The following is a 25909-nucleotide window of genomic DNA, read 5'->3' as shown; positions in this document are numbered from 1 at the left end:
TTAGCTTGTGCGGTTTGGGGGAGGGAGGAGGAGGAGGAGAGAGAGAGAGAGCGAGCGAGCGAGCGAGAGCTCCTCACTGAATTTGAAACCCAACACAGGGCTTGATCTAATGACCCCGAGATCTTGACCTGTGCTGAAATCAAGAGTTGGATGCTTAACAGACTGCACCACCCGTTCTGATGAATAATATTTTTAAATTTATTTTATTTTAATTTATTTTAAATTTATTTATTTATTCATGAGAGACACAGAGAGGGAGGCAGAGGCATAGAGAGAGGGAGAAGTCAGCTCCCCACAGGAAGCCGGATATAAGAGTTGATCCTGGATCCTGAGATCACGCCCTGAGGTGAGGGAAAACGCTCAACCCCTGAACCACCCGGGCATCCTGAATAATAAGTTTTTAAGAGGAATTTATCATAAATATTTGCATAAAGGACAATGGGTATCAATTTCACAAAAGCTATAGGATAATTTTTTAGTCCTCAGAGAACCAGCTAAGCCACTTCCTGTTCAGGTGTGTTTCCTTGGCGTGGCAGCACAGTGTAGTGCAGATGTGTGGACCATCCTGCTGATGTGATGTTACCATGGCAGGACTTGGAGGAATCCCCATTCTCGTCAGTCTCTAATGTAGACACCACGGTTTCATACCTATTGTACTGGAGGTCTCTCATGAAATTGAATCTGTCATCATCAATCTTGTTGCAAACGCATTATCTGGTTCATTAAGGTGACCTCTCGCGAGTAAGAGATTTTGCCTGGGACAAGGGCCCCTTCCCATCCATTTGGAAATGGAGAGGAGGGGACTTCCTGACTGTTTTTCCAGGAAACAACATAGGATTTTCCCAGGGCTTGATCTTGAGATTTTGAGAACATTTGCCTGGCCACTGTAGAATATTTGGAAATATTGTTGAATATTCCTGCATCCCAGTAAGCTACAACAATACATTAAATACGATATTCTTTCCTCCATGCACCCAGATAACCAAATGTTCGCAGCCGGTTGAGTAGAACTGTTGTCCTCTATTTGGCTTATCAATCTGTGCTGTAAATAACAATTCTCTTGTTTTCTCTAAGCAGTAAGTGATAGTATTTCTTGAGGCCACTACTGGACCCACCAGCAAAATAGAGGATGAAAGTGGGAATCCCCGATTGCTGTGGTTACAAGGCATAAATCTGCTTCCTCCTTGTGCTTTGAAAGGACTGTCGTAGTTCTGAGGATGATTTTCAGTTCATACTGCCTAGATGCTTCTGAAACCTCAGGCCGACCTTTAATCCACTTTAATGACAAATGTACAGTTGATGATAGTGGTTTCCCTTTTTTCCAAAAGTGAGTATAGTAGCACAGTTCAGTCATAGAGCAGTCCATAAATCCCAGATCTGCTTGATTGCATATTTCAGGCTAGCTGTCATCATTTGGCACTGCCTGGTCTATGAGGCATCCACATTCTGTGTGTAAGGAACGGATCAACTAGTAATGTCTGCAATGCTCATCGCATGGGATGGCTAACCATGTGCTAACTGTTGCAGACCATAGAAGCTCAAGTCAGCTGGTGTTCTCATGCCAGATTTCTAGGGACTTTGTTCAACTAAAGGTCATTGATAACCGGTCCAATAATGGATACGGCTGCTGGATATGCAGTAAGTATGATTTTGGGGTTTCCTAAATGTAAACTGCAAAGCCTGGAGAAAACTGCATTTAGTCACAGATTGGCATCTTGATTTAACCTGATTATTCCTCCTCTGAAACACTGTGGCAGTGATTGAAAAGCATAGCCTTGGGAGTAAGAGCTTGGTCAGACCCCCAGTTCTATCAGTTGGGGTTAATTCACTTCATTTTAGCCAGTGATCCTCATCTCACTGCCTACTTTGTCCTCTAATATATAATAGCCCTTGCCCTCCGAGGCCATCATGAGGATCATTTGAGTTGCTATTTCTAAAGTTCTTCTGGCCACTTGGAAAGATGCTAGACCCTTGAAGAATTAAGAACATAACTATCAGCAGGCCTCACCTAACATATATGTTAACCTATAGCGGGGCTGTCGACTAGGTCCTAGTGGCAGTTCCCTGCCCTCTTTCTCTTGGGGAGGGTTTGCAATCCCATAGAGTCCTCAGGGCCTTGGGACACATAGCTGTCATTCTTGTGAAATGTACAGTTGCATTTGATTGTCACTTCCGGCTAATGCCATGGGTACTGTAGCCATCTACTTCAGGATAGGCAGCTGTCATTTTGAGGAAGAAGACATTGTATTGGGCAAGAGAATAATATACCAGAGGCTTAGCACTCCATTATCCTCTGTGCCAGTTAATTTTCTTTGAAAGACTCCAGTTTACTTATCCTAGCATCCTGTTCAATCCTAAGTGGGGTGTAAAGGAAACAAGATAGTTTTTACCAGGTACAGATTCCTGCTGTCCTACTGTCACTCTTGGGTCGGAGGTATAGTCAGTGATGCGTTCTCTGAGTTCCCTGGTATTCAAGGCTGGGACAATCCCTGATTTCTGAAGTCAACCCTACCCCGAAACCCTACTGGAGGAGATCACCACAACCTTAATCTCATGAGGGAAGCCAGTTACGATGGCCACACTGAAGCATTTCATTCAAGGACTCTACTGGAGTGAATAGCCACATATTCCTTCCTTCTCAGAAACGCTATTTGTAGTTAGACTTTTCATGTCCCTTCTTTTGCTCAAGAATTGAGAACATGGTTCTTATTCAGTTCTCTGTGCTTTCTGGAGCTGGCTTTGTGGTACTTTTTTGATTGGGTCATGGGCCTGGAACTCTCCTGAGTAAGCACCCCTTTTCCACATTGACTATGTTTTCTGGGGCCAATTTGTTTTTTTTTTTTTTTTTTTTTTTAATTTTTATTTATTTATGATAGTCACACAGAGACAGAGAGAGAGAGGCAGAGACACAGGCAGAGGTGAGAAGCAGGCTCCATGCACCAGGAGCCCGATGTGGGATTCGATCCCAGGTCTCTAGGATCGCGCCCTGGGCCAAAGGCAGGCGCTAAACCGCTGCGCCACCCAGGGATCCCATCTGGGGCCAATTTGGACATGTGCTGAGGAGTGCCAAGAAGGCCGGCCTGTTCAGAGCTTTTAGACTTTCTTATTTGGAGCACGAACTCATTCCCTAAAAATACAAATTTAAAGGAAGCTAGAATGCATTGAAGCTAAAGGTTACCCAGTATAATCAGAGAGGATTGTGCGGATGCTAGAGCACAAATGTACAACTAGACCATCCTAACTGCCACCAAGTCACTGAAGGCTCTTTGTCTAAAGTAGATACAAGGGGAAATGTTAGGTCATGGCTAGGTTAAAAGAAGGTTTTTTCCTTAAAACAGCATTATAGGCATGTCCCTGGTCAGATGGGCCAGTCAGGAAAGAGGCCCACAGCCCAGTGCTTCCCATCTTCCATGGGAAAGCCTTCTCCTTCCCTGCTTGAAGAGCCTTGGGCTCTGAACTCTTAAAGGAGGTTCTGTGTCTCTACATTTGTACCAAGCATCCCCTCCGCAAATGCAGTATCCACACGCACAAAAGTACGGACTGCAGCCTCACACAGCCTTCGGATGCTAGGCTGAGGAGTCAGGCTCCAAAGTTATTTTGAGGTTTTCCCTGAATTGTTTTTTCCCATCATTTTATAAAACACCTGCAGCCTTTCATGAGATAAGTGATCTGCCCTCCCCTGTACACTGAGCGCTTTTACTAACATGTCTTCTCTAGCACATGTAGAGGCAACAACATGGTCACTCAGTGTTACCTGCTGATAAAGCACAAATAGTCCCTCGTTCCAGAGCAGGTCCCAGGCTCACAGCTGTGCCCCTTACAAGAGCAGCTGGTCAAGGCCCCCTGCGTGATGTGATGCCCAGCGCCTTGTAGCCCACCTCTTTACTGATATGCAGGAGCCAGACCCTGGTGCTTACAGTCCGTCAGCTCCTAGAAGAGATGGCAGGGAAATAGATGGCTGGTCATAGAACATCAGGCCCCAAACCGACATGAAATTATTCAGAACGGAATGGCAACTGGTGGTCAGGTTCTAGATGAGTGGTTGACGTTTGTGTCACACAGTGACCTCCAAACACCATGTGCCTAGTCTAGCAGGGCAGCTTCTCCCCCCAAAGCCGAGACATGGCTGCACAGGACCTGTGGGCACAAAAGCACAGTGCAATACCCAGGGTGTCCACTATCCCTGGATACTCTTGGCGCAACAGCAGGCATGGGGAGATGATTGGCTGGCTAATTACCTTACTAGTCACTCACCTGTTATATATTGAGGGATATGCTGACTTTATCCTAGCCCTTAAGTCAATAGTTGAAGGTGGAGATGGACAACCAGTCATAATTCAGTGTGGTGAGTACTCTTTGCAGAGTTAAATTCAAGAACATTACTACTCAAAAATGAGTATACCAAACAGAGTTTCCTCCCCAGAGGGCCGTGAGGGAAGAGTTATGGAAGGAGGCTCTGTCTGAGGGGAATCTAGCCAGGGTTTGAACTTGATCAAAGATAGGTTCAAGAGAAACTTCCATTTTCGAATCATTAACCTGAAGCATGTTGTGACCAGGAGGTTGAGGGTTGGCATGTGTTTTCCTTTCCAGGAGAATCATCCTTCCTTGTTCCCCAGGCAGCCTGTCGCAGAGCTCTGGCTATTCTGTGTTCTGGGCCATATGTAGCTGCAGAGCATGGCAAGCAGCTGGTTTCCCCACATTCAGCCTCACAGACATTCTGTTTCTGCTTCTCCAGGCCGGAGTCCGGTATTCTCCCATTTATCGTCCTCTCTCCAGGGGCTTTGGACCATCCGGGCATATAAAGCAGAAGAAAGGTTTCAGGAACTGTTCGATGCACATCAGGATTTGCATTCAGGTCGGTATGTTTCTAGAAATGGTTTCAAAGAATGCAATACGCTCCCTCTGTTGGCCCTGCTGGTCAGTATCTCTCTCTCTCCATCTCCCCCTAGCCCAGCCCTATACCCTTCCTTAGCATCCCCTCCCCTAGGCCATGGCTGCTCTCACAGTCTCCTGTGTGCTTGCTATTTGCCATTCCCCAGTCACAGTATCCCCCCCCCGCCCCATGGCTTGCCTGGTCCTTCCATTAACAAGGCCCGGGAGCTCTCTGTTCTTTTTGGGCATGGGTCAGTGGACTTTTTTTTGAAAATGTTTTAGGCTTTGTGTACCGTATTATCTATCACAGCTCTTTCGTGTTGCTGTTATAAAAGGAACACAGGCAAAGATAGTACATCTGCAAATGGCCAAGTCTGTATTCAAATAAAACTTTACTTATGAAACAGGTGGTGGGCCATTCTTGGCGCACGGGCTGTCATTTGCCAATTCTTTTTTGCATGGCATGCAAGGTGACAGAAATTGCTGAGGAAGTCAGTTTCCTGAGGATCAGATCCGCTACTCCTTTGATATGTATTATTCTTTCAGTAAGGTTTTTTTTTGCTATGTAGAAATTGCAGTTTCTGCTAAGTTTATAAAATCCTTTCCCATCTATTCCATCTTTATCATATTTTGAAGATAAGATGGCATTTTGAAAGCTACATGTTGATACTTTTAGAAAGGTGATCTTTGAGATACTGGATCCTACAGAATAAACACTGTTTGTAGGGCCCTGTAGTAAGTATGGAAGGTGCTGGAAAGAAAGTGGGACCTGTGCTTTATGTTATTAGAGAACTTGGAACAGTAAACCACATGTGAGGACAAGCTTCATGTTGAGGTCTGGCACTGTAAGAAATGAACTAATGAGTGCATTTTCCCATGTTTTTAAATTATCCTATTTCTATCTATAACTTCTGGGTTGAATTTTTCAATGCATGCTTCCCACAAAGCCACTGTGCCAGTTCCTACTCATACCATATATTGTCTTGTGTCCAAACTTAGCTTTTTGGAACCTTCAGGTTCCTTAGGTATGCAACCTTCCTGTCCATATTGTGTAGAAATCTCCTGTAGCTCAATTAAGCAAAATGCTGCCCACCATGCAAAGTAGTTAACATGGTTTTCTGAGTTTTTCATTTTTCTCATCATGTTTCACAAATCCAGAGGCATGGTTCTTGTTTCTGACTACGTCCCGATGGTTCGCTGTGCGTCTGGATGCCATCTGTGCCATGTTTGTCATTGTTGTTGCCTTTGGGTCTCTGATTCTGGCAAAAAGTAAGTACAGATGTGAATAACTATTTGTGGTATGATTACAATTTATAGCTGCGTTTACAGTTATTAAATTAAAATCTTGCCACCTTGTTTAATGCCATATACTCTCATGTTCTAATGTATTGCATTAAAGCATTTATTGGGTGTCAGGTTGGGTTTGATTCTGCAGTGTGGTCTATGAAGAGCAGTGACTTGAATCCCAAGAGTTCCTATTATCTCTGAATAAATCAAGCATCATGCCCATGTAGCAGCTAACTTTCTGTATATTCCTGGTGTAGCATCTCGTAGTTGTGAGGAGAGAAATGAGTTTTCTGTTAAGCTTTTTGTCCAGTTTAGGGCTTTAGGTTTTAACTTTAGGGCCACTCAGATCTCTTGGTAATACCTGCCTGGTATACTGGTTGAGAAAGATAGACAGGTGGAAAGAATGCTGTCTTGCCAGGTGAGTACCACATGAGCAGGTGTTGGTGTGTGTGGCATGAATTCATACTCCCTACCTTTTCCTTCGTAACAACACTGAATCACAATATTTAATAATGGAACAGTGACTATAGTAGATTAGATTCAAAAGCAGTGGCTCTTAGAACTCATTGCCTTTTTTTTAGTGGTTTACAGCCATGGTTGCTTTGGCCATGGAAAGTGAAATTAGGCAATGGGGTTCTTGGAACCATAATGCTGGGAGTCTCGATGACATTTTTTCTAACCTGTGTAATACTGTCAGGTGTGTGTCAATCCTGTTGGGATTACTAAGCTCATTTAATAGTCCTTCTGAATTGATAGTGATTTTTCTATTATATTATGGTCTCAATCATCAGATAATAAGGGTGTAATTGTTGCTATCATTATATCCAAAGTATTTAAATATTATGTAAAGTGAGAAAAGGACCTGTGCTCGGGGTTAAGAATGGGACTAACCATATTTTCCTTCTTCCTATGTTAGCTGTAGATGCCGGGCAGGTTGGCCTGGCACTGTCCTACGCCCTCACGCTCATGGGGATGTTCCAGTGGTCCGTCAGGCAAAGTGCCGAAGTGGAGAATATGGTAATGTTTATCTTAACAGTTCTGAGCCTTTTCAAGTCTCCCTGCTGTTAAATGGCATAAAAGCACTTCTTATGTAAAATATTAAAACTGTTATTTTTACTTCGCAGCTAACCAAGTTTTTTAGATCTTCTTCCATCTGTTTAAGGTTAACGTAAAATAAAATAGATACATCTTTTTCTCAGTCTTCTGTGTGCTATGTCAGCAGGTTTTATATTCACCACACAGTGTCTTCAAATGTAATAAATGTCTCTCTCTGTAGGAGGGACGTTCTGAAATCCTGGAGAGGATAGAAGCTAATTTCTTAGAGGCCTGTTTATTTTTGTGTCTTAATGGGTAATTCCTCATTCCTGATAAAAGAAGAATTCAGTGTTTTTGAGGTTGTTTGTTTAATAGATGTCTCCCCTTGTGCCCCTTCCCCTCCCCTGGCAAGTTAGCATGTCTTCTTTAATGTGTCAGAGCAGCTGAATTTGCTGATGACACTCCTTTCTGGTAGAAAAGTTCCCTCTTGAAATGGGTTAGTCAAAGGTATTGGGGTGGTTGTTTAGGAGACCTTAGCTAGTATGTAAATCATCTCTTCTTGGGAGTATTTGGACCTTCTCTTAAAAACAGTGGGGAAAAAAAAATCTTCCTGGCATGCTCTTCTAATAGAGTAGAAAGTGACTAATCACTAAAATGAGATTGGAGAAATGCCTGAGTGGCTCAGTGGTTGAGCGTCTGCCTTTGGCTCAGGGCATGATCCCAGCATCTGGGATCGAGTCCCACATTAGGCTCCTTGCAGAAGGCCTGCTTCTTCCTCTGCCTGTGTCTCTGCCTCTTTCTCATGAATAAATAAATAAATCTTTAGGAGAAAACAATAAAATAAATGAGATTGGATTATTTATCCAGTTCATCTCCCTTAAAATGGTTAACTCTTCTGTATTCTGGATTGTTGGCCACAAGCATTCCTTTCTTTGACAAAACCCTTCTTTTTCTTTTTAGGTGTGAAAAGTGGGAAAAATATAAATAGAAAATCTCTCATTCTCTAAAAATTTCTAATGGTAATTCTTTTAGTTTGAATGTAATGCTGACAGAAGTAGGTATAAGGGAAAATGTTCTAGGACTGCAAACAGAGTCGTAAATCCTCAAGTCCTCATCATACTTCTCCTGTCCTTTGGGAATATTGAGACCTGACATGTCATTACCCAGCTAGTAAGAACATTTCATTGATCATCTCTTTACACCTGTGAGAGCCTCCATTCCTAATCCATGATATGTCCTATGTCTTTCAGATGATTTCAGTGGAACGAGTGATGGAATATACAGACCTTGAGAAAGAAGCCCCCTGGGAATACCAGAAACGACCTCCACCCACCTGGCCCCAGGAAGGCACGATTGTCTTTGATAATGTGAACTTCACATATAGTTTAGACGGACCTCTGGTGTTGAAGCACCTGACCTGCACTCATTAAATCAAGGGAAAAGGTTTGTTCAAAGCATTTTGCTGCCTCAAAATTTCGGCAAAAGATTTAACACTGCATCTGCTTGTTGGCTTTTTGGTGAATGGGTCAGGGGGCACCTTGTGTGGATATAAATGAGATCAGGTGATCTTGTTCGTTAGTCTTCCTTGGAAACTGACCATGCAGTAGCGATGCCAACATTACTTTCCCCGTGTTGTAAGCTCCCTTGTGGTTGGTCAGCTGACCCAGGACACTAATTATTCATGCCTGAGAATTAGAAGTCAGCCCTAGCTCCTCATCACTAACGTTGTGATATCTAGTTCCTAACTATTCTTATTTCTGTGTATTTCTCAAATCCTTGTTTTCTTCCCCATGGAATCCTCTATTTACAGCCTTCTGTCACCATCCCTTTCCATAGATTTGCCCTCCTATAAAGCATATTCCCCTGTCCTCTCTCCCATAGACTGTTTTGTTTTGAAATACAGATCTGATCTTTCTGGGGCATCTTGATAGCTTCTGGTCTGTGTGTGCTGCTAGTAGAACCATAGCAAGGTCCCAAGTCAACCAACTCTGGAGCAGCATGGCCACCTCTCAGCCACCAGAGAAGAGCGTGGAATCTCTGACCCAGTCAGGGCTCAGGAGACAGTGAGGAGCCCAGAGACTCGGTCAAAATTGATGAAAGGAAACCCAAGGGGTCAGGGGATGACACATGGAGGAGACCACTGAGAGGTTTATGACCTGGACTTGCCACTGTCTAAATCCACCAGCTTGGGTCCCTCAACCCAGACCAGGGTCGTGAAACCAGGACAGTTAAGACTGTAGTAGGAAGTTCTTTCCCTGCTTACCTCTTTAACCTCGATTTCTTAATGATTTTTTTTTTTTAATTATTTGAGAGAGAGAAAGTGAGAAAGGGAGCATGGGCAGCGGCTGAGGCAGAGATGCATATAGCCCGACTCTGGGCTGAAACCCAGAACCCTGAAATCATGACCTGAGCCCAAGGCTGATGCTTAACCAACTGATCCACCCAGGCGCCCTCACACAAACCCGTATGTGGGTATTGGGTAGCTTCTTCCAAAATATCCTCTCCTCCCTGTCCCGTTCCCATCATGGCCACACAGCCCCTCTGCCTCAAGAGGCCCATCCCTTCTGTTATCTGGCTGGTGAAAGTCTGCATTTTTTAGTCCACTCTTCATCTGCCTCTGGGAGATTCTTAATTCTTCCATAGCATCTTACATATTTTCTTAAGACAGCATTTGTAGTATGCCTATGTTCCTAGTAGCGTTATGAATGCCAGAGGTGGAAGCAACCCAAGTTGTTCATCAGTTTATGACTGGGTAAATGTATACGCCCATACAGTGGAACATTACCCAGAGGGAAGCAAATTCTGACACATGGAAAAAACTGCTGAAGGACATTATGGTAAATGAAATAAGCTTGAGGACAAAACAGGACAAATACTGTATGATTCCATTTACATGAGATTTCTGACCTCCTTTAGTAAATAGAGACAAATAGTAAAATGATGATTGCCAGGTGCCAGGAGGTGAGGTGAATGAGGATTTAGTGTTTAGTGGAGCCAGAGTTTTGAGTCTTCCAAGGCAAGGAGAATTCTGGAGACTGAGTGCACAACAGTGTGAGTGTACATAACACCATTAAATTATACAACTACGAAATGGATAGATTGGTCACTTTTAGGTTATATGCATTTTTTACCACTATTAGAAAATTAAAAGTTAAAATTTAAAAAGAAGTAGCACTTGCGGCGTGCTTTGTAATTGGGGTTCTGTATCTCACAGTACCCTGGGGCTGCTCGTTTTCATCTATGTTCCCCTGAAAATGGCATTCTTCAGAGTACGTCATGGGTGCTGAGGGCCTGTGGGCCGGAATAGTGAATGAGTGATACCCGGACGTGAGCAAATCAGTCGCAAAAACATACGTGCATCCCAGGCAGCTCTTGTAAACAGCCCGTTACTGAATTGTGTCAAATACTTTATGACCTATTCCTTCCTTCTCTAACACCAACCCCTTTTGGGGATTGTAGCCATAATTTAATGAGTATTCCCTTGTGACACAAAGGAATAATTGTTCAACGCGATTCCCAGATGAAAGCCAGGGAGTCACTTTGTAAGTCACGTGACAAATGCTACTGATACCATTTTCGGCCCCTAGTGTAGTTATTGGAAGAAGGTGAGGGCACACCCGTCGAGAGGTTGTTAATCGTAACTCCTGATGAGGTTCTGTCCCCAACAGCACTGTCCGGGATGTTTGTTTACTTGCAGACCATGTGTCCATCTGACCGCACATTCTAGACATCATGCTCTTAATTTGTGCACATCTTAAATTTCCCGTGAGGCTGTATGCTGTGAATTACGAAACTGTGTAGTACAATTTAGAAACGTAGCAGGGGGATCCCTGGGTGGCGCAGCGGTTTGGCGCCTGCCTTTGGCCCAGGGCGCGATCCTGGAGACCCGGGATCGAATCCCACGTCGGGCTTCCGGTGCATGGAGCCTGCTTCTCCCTCTGCCTGTGTCTCTGCCTCTCTCTCTCTCTCTCACTGTGTGCCTATCATAAATAAATAAAAAATTAAAAAAAAAAAAAGAAACGTAGCAGGTTTGTAATATTTGATCTTAAATCCCCTGAAAACATAGGATTATCTGCAATTCCACAGTGTTAGCAGAGAAATGAATTTGGAGATAGTTAGAATAACAACAGTAACTTGGAATTTGTGTCTTCGTCAACTGACAATGTCCCCTTCTGCTCTGTTTAGTAACTAGCGATTATATCCAGGCTCTGGAATCATGCAGTGACTTGACTGCTTGTGTCGATCCCAGGTTTTATCTCCTCTGCACCCACCCCCTGCCTGTTATTTGCAGACACCTCTGCCCCCATCCTTTGGGTTTGCATATGATCCTGGTAGACTGTCCCAGACTCCTGATGGGGGAATGCACCAACACAGCAGAAGCGGTCCTTCATTCTCTTCCTTCTTTTTCCTCTGCTGTCCTGATTCCTCAAAGTTCTAGGAGCAGGAAAGTGTAATAGGTTCTAAGCAGGTTTCTAATTCATGGAAGAATTAATAAGAACAAAATAAAAAACTAAAATGAGATAAAGATAAACTAGTCTTCCTAGTTAGATTCTAAACACTAGCTGCATTTTTCATTTAGATGATTTTGTGGTTGATTTGATCATTTTAGAGAGTACTGGGCCATTTTAAAGCATTTTCCAGGTCTAGAGGTAGATTGATTTTGGTTTGTTTTTTTTTTCCTTGCTCAGAGCTATTACTTGGATAATACATTTTTACAGATGTGTACTAGACCTTGGTATAATGTGCAAAAGTATTAGTTTCCTACATTTTCTACTTTTTTACATAATATCTTCTCAGAAACCCCTCTCCTTTCTCTCACTTCCCCTGCTGACTTCTTTATTCCTCACTGCCCAGACTGTGAGCTTCTCAGAAATGCTGACTCTTAAGCCCACCCTGTCCTCTTGTGTCTGTATTGCCTTTGAACATGCCCCCCACCCACCCTGATAAAATCCTCTCTGTCACATAGGCAGTTTTGGATGACTGTCACTCATGATTTCTAAGATATATCCTCTGATAATTTAAAATTGGGCTCATGAGTGATCCCAACCCTTATGACTGACCATGACACTCAAAATTTCTCTGTCACCACCCTATAGATTTACTTCTGTATTTTGCAAGTTATTAATTTAATAGTCTAATTTCATTCTATATGACTCCAGTTTATGCACTGTCTATATCACTGATAGAGTGTTCCTTCTGCTATATGCATCACCACCACCACCACCACCCTTCTCACAGGGGCTTTTGGTATTGTAGCAGACTGGACCCTGCTGGGGTGTGGAATCTGAAAATGCCAAGCACAGCAATAAATTTGAGGCCCTTTTAGCACTTTAGGGGATGATCAATGAGTCTCACTGCCCCAAGCAGGGCAGTAGGTCTGTGTGGCCTGTTTCCTTGTGGCTCTGTTAGCTTCAGGTTCTCTCTTCACTCTGTCTCTATGCACCCACCGGAACATGGGTATCCTTTTTGCTCAGAGATGTTGGCTCTTTTGTTCTACCTATCTCGTTATTCTCCCCCAAACCCACATCATGCTTGCTTGCTTGCTTGCTTTTCTCTTCTTTTTTTTCCTCTTCTTTCTTATTTTTTCACATCCTGCTTTAAATGTCAGGCAGTAGCATTTGTAGAATAGGCCAGTTCCTTGATAGCCACCACACCTGTCCCCACTTTCTTCTAGCCAGCCAGAGGGACGTAATAAGGCTCCCGGTAATTCATGCATAAGGAGGCCATTGGCAGAATGTACAAGGGGCGAGTAGACATGGCTTTGAGTACCAACCTGCCCCTTGCTGGCTCTGTTAATTCAAGCAGGCTAATTTGTCTTACTAAGCCTCCCTCTGATCTTTTGACAGAAGAAAGTAATAGGTCCTCGAGAGTTGTACAGTTTCAACAAGATGTGACCCCCAGGACCATCACTGGTGCCAAGCAGATGCTCCAACAATAGTAGATGACACTATTTTGGGGTGTGACATGGCCATAACCACTTCCACTGGAGAAGTTGTTGTCTGCCATTTGCATTTGTATTTTTTTTTGCATTTTTATTTATGATTATAGTATCCGTTTGCCATGTCTGTTCTCTACGCAGCTTATACCTCAACAGCATGGCAGTCAATTTTCCATAAATTTGTCCATCATCACTTAAAGTCTCAATTCTGTACAGAATGCCTGTTTGACACAGGACACCACATGTAATAAATATAAAAGAAAGGTGAACCTCTTACAGATCCTGCAGTCCAGAAGAACAAGGAAAGTTGTATAAAATTGGCTACTGAAAAGCTAGCAGGTGGTCACAATTTTTACGAAAGTTTAGAAAATGATGATGAATGTACCTCTACTTGGTGGGAGAAGCCCACGTGTGGGAACAAGACGATCATATACAAGGAATTTGGCATTTGAGATAGACATGGTGCAATGAGTGTAGGATCTCAGCACGTGGAAATGCTTGGGAAGAGCATTCCTGGTGGTAGGATCAGCATCGGTAAAGACACAATGCTTTGATCCAGTGAATGAAGGATCAGGCACCCACAGAGCATTTGGGGAAGTGAATGACCAGATATGTAGCTCATGCTTGCTTCTGTAATCCTTACCACTTCCTTGTTATCCTAGGGAAGCTAACTTCCAGCAGTAAAGGATGGAGAGTCAGTTGGGACATTTTCTTAGGTGGGGCTTCCTGGGACAGTCTGAAAGTAACAGAGCTATCCTACAGATGATCAGTCTGAGAAGTCAGCACTCGGGACTATGGTGGGAAGAAGTGGGAAGTAGGAAGCCAGTAGCTATTGTGTACTCCTAGCAAGATGTAATGGGGAAAGTGAATCCAATGTTTGGAATCAAACTGATGTTAGGAAAACAAAGTTATAGGGGTGATTGTGTGGCTCAGTTGGCTAAGCGTCCAACTTTTGGTTTTGGGTCAGGTCATTATCTCAGGGTTCTAAGATGGAGGATCTTTGCTGAGTGTGGAGCCTGCTTATGATTCTCTCTTTGTCTACCCCTTCTCCCCCAGTGCTCATTCTTTTTTTTTTTCCCCCAGTGCTCATTCTTGATTGCTCTTGCTCTTCAAAAAATAAATACATAAATATTAAAAAAAATAATAAAAGTGCTAATGCCCAGGTTGTTCAGGGAAACAGTTGGGAGTCAAAATTGGTATCCTATTTCTGAGGGGTAGTTTGGCAGTACTTAACAGCCTCCTTTGAAAATGTTTATACCTGTTTCTCAGCAATTCTACATCTAAGAATTTATTTTGAGTAATTAGAGGAGTTTGCGAAGTTTTAGCTTCAAGGATATTTAACTCAGTTTTTTATAATAGAATATTGGAATCACCCTAAATATCCACAAATGGGGGTTTGTTAAATAAGTGATCACCTATACTCTAATACCATCTGGCCCTTAAAATATTATCTTGAACTGTTAAATGAAAACTGTTTACTACAATAGGTTCATATTAATCTCATTTTCTTTAAGCTTGTATTTTTAAGAACATACACATATACATAATCCAGAAAGAAAACATATCCTCTGAAGGATCGTTTTAAATCATGATGCTGAGGTTATGACTAGTATTTATTGACTTTTTAGATTGATTTGCACTGATTATGATTAAGGAAAGTTGGTTTTGTGTTTTAAAAGATCATGTAGCCTTGCACTCAGGTGACTCAGACTGAGTCCGCAAACATTGTGGAGGAAGAATCTTTAGGGTTTGGTGCCATGCCGGCCTGCAGAAAAGGCTGGACTTGAGGTGAACATGTTGAGCCCATGAGCCTAGGGAAAAAGTCAGGCGATGACAATGGAGAAGTTGGAAAAGGCAGCTCTTCTGAGTGGAAAAGTAGGTGTTAATTGTGTTGAGGTTGATCTCTGAAGAGAGATCCAGATATAACTATCTAACGTATTGATGTGGTTGTCAGAAACCACATGAATCAGTTGCAGTTGGGGTGATAGCACAGAAACATCCACACATTCGCAGAGACACAAGTCTTGCCTGTATCGTCATATTGTTAATTTACATTTGAGCGCACCTCAAGATACACAGAGAAACACATGAGTCATGTATATGTATGTGATAGGACCTACCCATATTGAGAACATGACCATCTGTGAAGTATAAATTAGAGTTTACCATAAGGTATAAAATGGCTGTAAAGATTATAAAATTAGGGGTGCCTGGGTGGCTCAGTCTGGTAAGTGTCTGCCTTCGGCTCAGGTCATGATCCCAGGTCCTGGGGAGCCTGCTTCTCCCTCTCCCTCTACCTACTGCTCTGCCTTCTTGTATGTGATTGCTCTTACTCTCTCTCTTTCTCTCTCTGATGAATAAATAAAATCTAAAAAAAAAAAAAAAGATTATAAAATTAGCCAAAGCCACTTTTCCTTACATTGATAAAATTAGGCTCTTTTTAAAAATGCTGTCAATAATTATACAGGGTAAGCTTTAAAACTTTGGAAGTGTTCAAATGAGATAATCTGTCAAGTTCTGAGCATAGAATCAGTGCTCAGAAAGTTCTCTTTTGTTGAATGCTGTTGAAAAATTTGCTGAATGAATTTACAAATGGTTGAAAACATGTCTTAAGCCCTTCTTTGGTTCCGGATAACTAGATGAGGTGATATCATATCTTGGGCAGCTCCCACCAGCGAATTTGTAGTTGGGTGTTGGGCAAGCTCTTTGGTCTTTAAGCAGAAGGGCACACGGGGCGGGGGTTGGGGGGAGCAGTTTCTGTATACAGGTTTGAATGCATGTAGCTAAAAACCTATTTTGTACAGTACAGTTTCATTCCTGACTAGCAATTTTCCTGCTTTATATTGATGCTTTGATCCTATTGTTTGTGCATTTAATTTCTCTCTACTCTGGTTCTAATAAACAGACTGATACTGGACGTGTATCTTTCCCAAGGGGGTAATTGTGCATATTAATTACTTTGTAAAATGCCTTTTGAACTGCGGAGATGAAAGGCCCCATATAAATAGCAAATAATATTTGTGTTTTTGTTGTTGTTGATGACGATCTCATTAAGGGTATTTCAGCTACTGGCTACTCTTTTTTAAGACACTGAGACTTAACATTTAAAAATTTTAAGGGACACCTGGGTGGCTCAGCTGTTGAGCGTCTGCATTCACCTCAGGATCTGATCCCAGGTCCAGGGATCTAGTCCCACATTGGGCTCTTTGCGAGGAACCTGCTTCTCCCTCTGTGTCTCTGCCTGTCTCAATGTGTCTCTCATAAGTAAATAAAATCTTTTAAAAAAAATAAAATAAAATTTTAGGATATTTCCTTTCGAGATAGAATGTGACCAGGTATTTAATAGCCAGAAATGATGTGCTTGTTCTACCAAAGAATAATCCCTCTCCTGTGGTAGAATTGTGAGAAAATGATTACTTGTTTATGTATAACGCTAACGCTTCTGACTTGTTTATCTCTATACTATTATCTAAGAAATCCACAAAGTTTAAATACCCAAACAGAAGGAATAAACCTAATTTAAAAAGTGACTTATCAGTGGCTGAGGAGATTGCTGGGTTTTCATTGCCACTGGGCTGATTGTATAATTTTTTACTTTTCTATAGACCATTGGATCTCACCCGAGAATGGTGACCCCTCTTCCTGCCTCAATCCCCCCTCAAGGGACTCTCAAGGAATTTGTCACTGTCTGACATTTCTGGTTGCTACAGTTTGGGGGGTGCTTCTGGTATCTGGTAGGCAGAGGGTGGGATAGTGATAAACATTTTACAATGAATGTACAGGGCAGCTCTCTACAACAAAGAATTGTCTAGCCTAAAATGTCAATAGTGGCAAAGTTCAGAAACTCTTTTTAGACACATTCAATATAGAATTTCCTTAATGGGGATGCCTGGGTGGCACAGTGGTTGAGCATCTGCTTTTGGCTCAGGTCGTGATCCTGCGGTCACAGGAAGGAGTCCCACTTTGGGCTACCCTTAGGGAGTCTGCTTTTCCCTCTGCCTATGTCTCTGCCTCTCGCTGTGTGTCTCTCGATGAATAAATAAATAAAATCTTAAAAAAAAAAAAAAGAATTAATGTGTCTTCACCAACCAGTGTGTTTCTCCTAGGTATTTTGCATATTGTTACTCTTAATCCCTCCTGGATCTCTTTACAGGTTGGCATTGTGGGAAGAACAGGGGCTGGAAAGAGTTCCCTCATCGCGGCCCTTTTTAGATTGTCAGAACCAGAAGGTAAAATTTGGATCGACAGGATCTTGACAACAGAAATTGGACTTCACGATTTAAGGAAGAAAATGTCCATCATACCCCAGGTATGTAAGTCAGGGCATTCTCACATGTTCTTTTGATAGGGGAACATAAGCTTCATTCTAATTTTACTTGGTTTTTTAAAAGAAAAATGAGGGGTTCATCCTTTCACCCCAATAGGGTATATTTTTAGCAGCAAATATTTTCATCAGATACCAGGTCTTTGTGTGTGTGTGTGTGTGTGTGTGTGTGTGTGTGTGTGTGTGTGACAGAGAGAGAGAGAGAGAGAGAGAGAGAGATTTCAAAACTTACCCAGAGAAATTTCTGGACTCAGTCTTCCCTGGTACTGCAGTTTTATCCACTGATAATCACATAATTCTGAAAATAAAATGATAAATATTTTATTTAGCATTTGAGAGGGTTTTAGCGAAACATGGGTTTTATATGTTTTAGTGGTAGAATTTTGCTGTAGGAAATAAAACTAACTCTTCAAATGTAATTGTCTCTAGGGAGGGCTTTCCATGAAATGGATGGGCTTTGAGCATTAGTGTTTTGGGTCAGGTCATTATGTGGCCTCTCTCATTTTGGAGAGACTTAGAATCTAGCCATTAGTAAATGATTGTGACCAGGTGGCAGTAGAGCATAGTGAGAAGAACTCAAGATAAGGAGTGCCATCTCTCTGGACCTGAGGTTTCTCTCCCTCATAAGACAGCACATAATTCCATCTCCCAGGACCCTTCTGATGGCAGGGTTAGTGCATGCGGGGTGTTTCTTGTAGCGCCAATACCTGCCTGCTCTGATGGGAGGAGGCTCTCCTTCATTTTTCTTATTCTGCTTCTTTACCGAAGTGTAGTTTTCAGGAAGCATTCTAGAGATTGTATTATGCACAGTATAAGCTCCTGTCATTCCTTGTGGCTCACTCATTGAGTCTCAGTAAAAATACAGGAAGTACTTATTAAACAAATAGTGTCCTCCAGTTTTATAGCCAAGGGTTAGCATAGACCCTGTGCCCACTGGTCTGAGGTCTGCAGCCTTGGGGTCTGGTCTTCCATTCTGCCCTCTTATTTGGCACTCACACATACTCAGCTCCAGGCGTTGCTGATTTTTCTTTTGTTGTCTTTTGTTTTTTCTTTTAATTTGGAGTTTTGTTATACTCTCCAATTATCTGCCTATGAAGGAAAGCTGAGAAACTCTCTCTCACACACACACAGAGTTTTGAGATGAAAAACATAGGGAGGGCAGCCTGGGTGGCTCAGCAGTTTAGCGCCGCCTTAAGCTCAGGGCATGATCCTGGAGACCCGGGATCGAGTCCCACGTCGGGCTCCCTGCATGGAGCCTGCTTCTCCCTCTGCCTGTGTCTCTGCCTCTCTCATGAATAAATAAATAAAATCTTAAAATTTTTTAAAAAAAACACATAGGGAACATAGGGAGTAAGACACAAAAAAGACATGTAAATGTGTTTCCTGACATGTCGATATGAAGAGCTCATAGATGCCTATTTATTAGAATGCATGTAGAACATGGCACCCAGGGATCCCTGGGTGGCGCAGTGGTTTAGCGCCTGCCTTTGGCCCAGGGCACGATCCTGGAGATCCGGGATCGAATCCCACGTCAGGCTCCCGGTGCATGGAGCCTGCTTCTCCCTCTGCCTGTGTCTCTGCCTCTCTCTCTCTCTCACTGTGTGCCTATCATAAAAAAAAAAAAAAAAAAAAAAAAAGAATATGGCACCCAAATGGAAAGGAAGTGTGGAGTTGTATCTTAAGCTTGAGTATAGCTGTGGGTGCCTAACACTGGCCTCTGGAATAATTGAAATTATTCTAAGTGATTTCATCATCAAAATCAAGATAACTTCTTTCACAACCACAAAGAGATAACCCCTCACCCCCACTAGAGTCACTACTCTCAATAAAACCGGAAAACTCCGGGGTACCTAGCTGGTTCAGTTGAACATGTGGCTCTTGAGTCGTGAGTTTGAGTCCCACACTGGGTGTAGAGATTACTTTCAAAATCCAAAGCAAGGCAAACAACAAAAAACACCCAAATGCTGGTAAGATTGTGGAAAAATCTGAACCCCTTTTCACAGCTTGAGGGAGTGTAAAATGCAGCCACGGAGGAAAACAGAATGGAGTCTTCAGCAAACAAAAATAGAATCACAGAAGAATGATCATTATAGAATTATATCCTATTTGCAGTTCTGGATGTATACCCAACATAATTGAAAGCAGAAATGCTAATAGATACTCACAATACTATTCTCAAGAGCCAGAATGTCCTTAGGTAGATGAAGTGGGTAAACAAAGTGTGGTCTGTTTGCACAATGTTCTGTTATTTAGCCTTAACAGGGAAGAAAATTGTGACATGAGCTCCAGCATAGAGGAATCTTGTGGACATTGTTAGGTGAAGTAAGCCACTCACAAAAGGACAATTAGTGTATGATTCCACTAGTATGAGTTACCCAAGTATTCAGTTTCATTGAGATAGGAAGTAGAATGATTGTCACCAGTGAGTGGCTAGAGGGGGGGTTGGATAGCTAGTGTGTAATGGGTACAGAGTTTCAGATTGGAATAATAAAAAGTGTTCTGGAGCTGGATGGTGGCGATACCTACACATGAACTCACTTAAAAATGATTTAAGATAGTAAATTTTGAGTTTTGTGTATTTTTACCACAATTAAAAAATCTTTAATAGCTTTCCTATCTCTAATATTTCTATGCGTTTCTTTTTTCTTTTTCCTTTTTTTTTAGTTGAAGCATAACTGCCTACAATATTACATTAGATTCGGATATATAATGCAGTGATTTCATATTTATACATCTTACAGAGTGTTCAGCACATTACATCCATTTATCATCTGTTACCCCCCCCCATCTCTCACCTCTTAATCCCCTTCAATATTGTGTCCATTAATTTTTTTTTCAAAGATCTCCCTGTTCAGGCAAAATGGAAGGAAATTTTTAGCACATTCAATCTCTGTATTTAAAGCTTCCCTGTGGCTACTAGATTCATGACTTTAGAAAATAATGAGTTGAAATTCCTAAGTTTTGTATTTTGGTTGTACCCATCTCTGAAATGGGCCAGTCGAGATTAGTTAGCAGAAATGCTGGGTGTGTCTATAAAGTACTTTCATGTCCTTGGATGAAAGGATCTAGGAACATGTCCTGAATTATTTTTAATGCTTCTTAATAAGAAATGGTTGTATGCTTGTGTACATAAAAGCACTGTATAAATAAAGAAATAACGTTAGATGATTTTTGGCTTTGCCACTAATGTTTTGGAAGCACATCTAAGCAAAGACTAAATACACCTTGACATCACCAGGTTTGGGTTCTCTTCCATAACTTCCCACCCTACTTTGGAGCATGCTGGAGGTGCATACTCCAGCGAGCGTGCTTACAAAACAGTACTAAGCTTTGTATCCATGTAGATAGTGATCACCAACCATTGTAAACACAGAGTTCTCACTTTATATGCCTTTGTCTCCAATGCGCAATATTGGTTGACGAAAAGAGAGTCTAGATAGACGGTGCAATATGTGAGGGTCCCAGGAAATCTCGCAGGAGGCAGCCAGTGGTAGAATCTTTAAGGGTGTTGACTGAGTTATCAACACGACCCTCCTTTTTATTCCTTCTCTGTCTCACGTGTGACCCTTGATGTCACTTAGCGTCCAAGCTCCAGTGTCCTCCACCATAAAACAGGGCTAGTAGTTACGGGCTAGTAGTTACTGGCTCATATATTTGTCTCAAAGATTTAACTGCAGGAGAAAAAATGTTTGTGGCCTCTCAGGAGTGCTTCATAAATAGAAACTATTGTTACTAAAGATCAGGGCACTACCCTCTTGGGTATTATTGTTACTTAAGTAAAAGCAGTAACACGTTTTGGAATGAGGCTCTTAAATTTCTCTTTGTTTTTGTGGTCGTTGGTGATTTCTTTTACATCGGTTGTTTATCATAAACCAACTTGTTTCTATCCATGTGTATATAGTGAAACCAAAAAAGTGAAGACAATATGAATTCTAGCATCAAGAGTAACGAACCTGTCCAGTGTTTTCTTCACCAGGAACAAGGAGAGATGTATCACTTGTTTTCTTTTGTTTTCTGGCTCCTCTCCCACCTGGCTTCTTTCCTGACCACTGCTCTGTACCCCACTAATGCTTTGCAGTCCCCTTTGAAGACCTGGATATGTTTGTTTTCTTCACCCTTCCCTTGTGCCTGGCTATTTCCTACCTCTCCCCAAGCTCTCTCATTTCTGTTGCTGTAGTTTTGGTTGTAGTCGTATGTGAATTGAAGTATTCCTAGCACCTAACATTTCTAGTGCTTTACATGTTTTAGCCTCGTGGCATACTATCCCTACAGTTTTATGGTGATCCTAATCGGACACATTTAAGAATTGAGGCACAGTGAGCTTCACCCCTTCAAGGAAGTGGCAGAGCAGGATTCATATTTATTGTAGGGAGATTCCCAGTTCCACATCCTGACCAGCTCACTGCTCTCCTCAGGCCCGCAACACATTGGTGAACTGTAGAACCACCACAGTAAACTGCTATATATCACGATCCTGCACGCACATGTGTGCACACATACGTGCAGAAACACGTATTTCGCAAAACACTATTATCCTTAGTGCTCTGCACTCAATTTTCTATTATATCCATTCTATTCTAGTTCATATCAAAGACAAAATGATGGTCATGAAGCACAAAATTGATTTCATGATCCGTTGCCTGCACTTGCAGTTTGAAAAAACAAAACCACTTTTCTTTTCTGTCCCCTGGTTAGCCGGACTCCTGCTCTAGGTAAGTCCCATGTCTGGAGCCTCTCTTGGGCCCTTATTCTCACCGCAGCCCTACAGGGTTAACACCATTTTCCAGGAAGGAAATGAAGATGGGCCGAGGGTGGTTCCTTATGTATCGGGAGTCAAACAGCTCTTAAGCAGTAGAATCAGAACTCTGGACTGTCTGACTTCAAATACATATACAGTATATATATATATATATATATATATTTTAACTGAATGATCTTCAGTATCTTACTATTTTTTCTATCACACTCAAAAACAATTCCCCAAAATCACAACAAAGGACAATTGAGAGCAGTGTCAAAGATAGTTCTTGTTTTTCTCATTTGGACAGTGATGGTTTTGAAAGGCTGAAACATTTGTAACATTTGCTGAAAAATCGTGAGGCACACTCTGCACTAAAAGAAAATCAATTTTTAAGAAAAGGGGTTAATGCACTTACCTGTCCTAGGCTAGCATCAGGAGTAGGTAATCGAAATTGTACCTTGCCAGAGCTAAGAGCCCTTTCTCTTTACAGCATCTAAGTTGGCTGCAGGGGTGGGAAGGTCTGTTGGCCTCGTCACTTAAGTTACTTGTCTATAAGCGCAGACAAATTCCGTCCCTCTTCCCCTGGTATGAATAGGAAGCAGTGTCTCAGCACCCTGATTTAGAGTTTGGATCAGTCTCTACAAAGGAGAATGAAGGTTTTTGTTTGTTTTGTCTTTTCTGATTATTGTTGGGGTTTTTTTTGTTTTTGTTTTTTGAGTGTACAATTTAGGTGAGCCAGGTCTGCCTCCTTCTCTGGCTGTGGCTTGCTGTGGGCCTGGGAGTGAGCTTCCATGGCCATCCCGTTTGTCCAGCTCATCCAGGTCCCTGCTGCCCATGCCGGGAGAGATGAGAAATGGAAGGAGAGGATCCCAGCCAGTGCCCACCTCAGGAGAGGCAAGGAAGTAGTGACACAAGTGGTGGTACAGTCATGGGCCGATCCCACCGGGAATATTCAAAAACAAATATTCTTTGGAATGTACCTCTCAATTTGTATAAATTTCAGCAGAAAGGAAAAAATGAAAGCCCTTCCTAAATTGCCAAAAGGGTAGCTGAAATGGGCACTTCTCTTTATGCTCACGACTCGAAATAGTTAAACATGTTCCCTACGGAGAATAGCAAGATGAGATTATATTTAGAGAATAGCTTGCTTATCTGAAAGGATCTGGAAAAGTGGATTTCAAAACTTTTTTGGATGGATTCTCTACATCTAAGGCCTTTTTCCTTTTGGCACCAAGAAAATGTTTTCAGTTGAAAAGTGATTCCATGCAAATTCATTATTTATGATTGCACCCCAAGGGTTGGCACAGATCAACAGCTATCATCTTTATCATGATTAAACCGATTCTTTATTTTTCTTTCTTTCTTTCTTCTTCTTTTTTTTTTTTTTTTTTAACATTTAATAGACTTTTAAAAATCAGAGCCAAAGCTACATATTTTTTAAGCCGTCCACCCTGCTGCCTTGGTATTTATTTCCATTTCCCTGGGTTATCTTCGGTAGGTGGGAAAGGTTAACTAGAGCTGTCTCTTTAAGACTTTTTTATTCTGGATTTATTTCCTCTATTTTTGTTTTGTTTTTGTTTTTGTTTTCGTTTTGTTTTTCCTTGTTGAGAACAGAACTCAGAGGAAAGAGGTAGTATGCTGTTACTAGTAAAGAAATACAACTGGAATCTAGCCTAATGGAGTCAGCCTTTTGTTTCTGACACTGAAGTCTTCATTAAAGCCCAGGGTAGTGCTCCCTGAGCTCCTGACCTTTTGTATCGAAAGAGGACTTTACAGGACTTAAACTCTTTTTCCTTTGTTGGCAGACAGTGTTCTTTTCTTCTGAATATGGATGATGATCAGTTCATTCAGAGGCTATAGGATTCTTTTTTTTTTTTTTTTTTTTTTTTAAAGAAAGTAAGATTTAAAGCCTCTTCGGGTGATTCTCTCATTCTTGAAACACAGAGACAAGCTACCTTAATAAAGGTCCTCAGATTAGAAATGAAAATGTAGCTCTTAGGACACAGGGGACCAGCAGCCTCTCTGGAGGCTATGTTTTCGGAGAGGACAGATTTCCTGGTTTGGGCCTGAAATGATTAAGGTATGGAAAGTGTTGTACTTTATCTGCCTGGTTTGTAACCACTTGTACTTTTTTTTGGTCTTGGACCAGGGTCATTTTAAGCTTCTGAAAGTTAGTGGGTAGGATTTCCTTTTAGGATAATGAGAGCTTTGTCTTCTAGTAGCGTCTACAAAAGGCCTAGTAAGACCGTGTTCTTAGTCTTACAATTGTGTTGAGAGATTATCAATTTACTACACTAAATGCTTTGATTCAGAGTGGCCATTTTTGGGTCACATGGCTAATCTGAACTTACTTTGGTTAACAAAGGAAAAAAATTACTATGGCACAAAAAATTTAAAAAGGTAAGCTTTTAATGAAAAACAGATTTGATGTTAAGATTCCATTTAAAATAGTACGCTGAAAAGAGCATTTGTTTTCCTGACTGTACCATGCCATGTAACTCTTCCAAAATGACGCTTAATTGTATACCCTCAGGAAAAATATTTAGGTTAATATATTTAATGTATATTATATGTTTACATGAAGCTTGTATGTCCTGCCATGAATCTCTATGCTGAAATGTTATGCCTGCAAACATTTTTACATTTATTTATAAAATGAGTTTATAGACTTCATTGCTTGGACGTGATGGTTTTGAAAGACGTGGGTACTTTAAATAATAGTATCTATCAGACGTGGGTACTTTAAATAATAGTATCTATCAGAAATGACGATTAATTTGACCCTTATCTGCTCTTGCAGTATGTGTCTACTGTGAGCACTTTTATTACCTTTTGAAGATAGTATAGTGGTTTCTTATTTGGCAAGTGGATGAAAGTTAAATGAATAGAAACCAAAATGAACACCACGCATAATACACATTGGCATATTAAACAGACATTGTTAACAAATTGCCTGCTGGTTTTAAAGAAAAATACAGCTTCAATCAGTTAACGTTCTAATAAATTATTCTCTTCTTTCATGTTTTGACTGAAATTGTATTCATTTGGAAATATATATTCAGTCTGTCGTAACAAAGAAAAATATTCTAAATTACTAAACTGTTTGCTTCTACACACTGCTAAGTGAACTTGAGTAATCACCTACTATATCCCTTTAGATTGACATAGAGATTTAAGTGGTGACCTGGATTGCAAGGGGAAGTGGTTAAACTCAACTTTTTTCTGTATGAGAGCGGTGACTTGATAATGAACAGAACCTCCCTACAGTCTCTAGATATCTCAGATGTCTGTTTAGAGCTCAACACAAAGAGCCCCAGGCTCAGTGTCAGAGAGACCAACTCCTCTTTCTGCAAAGAATCACATGTTAGTCCCCCAGTGTTTGGGCAGGTTCCTCCATTTCAAGACTTTTTCTTAAAGAGAAGATGAGGGAGGTGATGGGAGAGACCCTTCCTGTGAATGAAATAGGGGATTGGATTTTAAATGTGTATTCTCCTCTTGAATAACCACCAAAACAATGCCTCCCAAACCTGCGAACTGGGCCTTTTCATTATTTAACAAAAAAAGAAAAGTCTATATTTGAAAAACAAGTCAGGATTTTTTGTAGATTAGCTTAGGAAACAGCTCTGTAGAGTATACTTTAAAATCCAGGTGGACCCTTTATCCTAGACCTGTTAACGGATGTGAGTTTGTTTTATGAGAGGCACCTGAAGGC

General features: G+C 41.5%; 1 protein-coding gene across 1 annotated transcript in view; it reads left to right on the top strand.

Annotated features, from left to right (window-relative positions):
* Positions 1 to 25909, top strand: part of ABCC4 (ATP binding cassette subfamily C member 4) — a 247566-nt gene that overhangs the window by 191192 nt on the left and 30465 nt on the right. Inside the window, 6 exon segments of the mRNA XM_025441091.3 lie at positions 4736 to 4855; positions 6031 to 6141; positions 7076 to 7176; positions 8445 to 8612; positions 8614 to 8637; positions 17286 to 17441. Coding sequence (XP_025296876.3) covers positions 4736 to 4855; positions 6031 to 6141; positions 7076 to 7176; positions 8445 to 8612; positions 8614 to 8637; positions 17286 to 17441 — 680 coding nt within the window.

This window comes from Canis lupus, chromosome 22, assembly GCF_003254725.2.
Source record: "Canis lupus dingo isolate Sandy chromosome 22, ASM325472v2, whole genome shotgun sequence".
In the NCBI taxonomy this organism is placed as follows: Eukaryota; Metazoa; Chordata; class Mammalia; order Carnivora; family Canidae; genus Canis; species Canis lupus.
The sequence above is the reverse complement of the archived record's forward strand: the minus strand, read 5'-3'. Positions and strand labels throughout refer to the sequence as shown.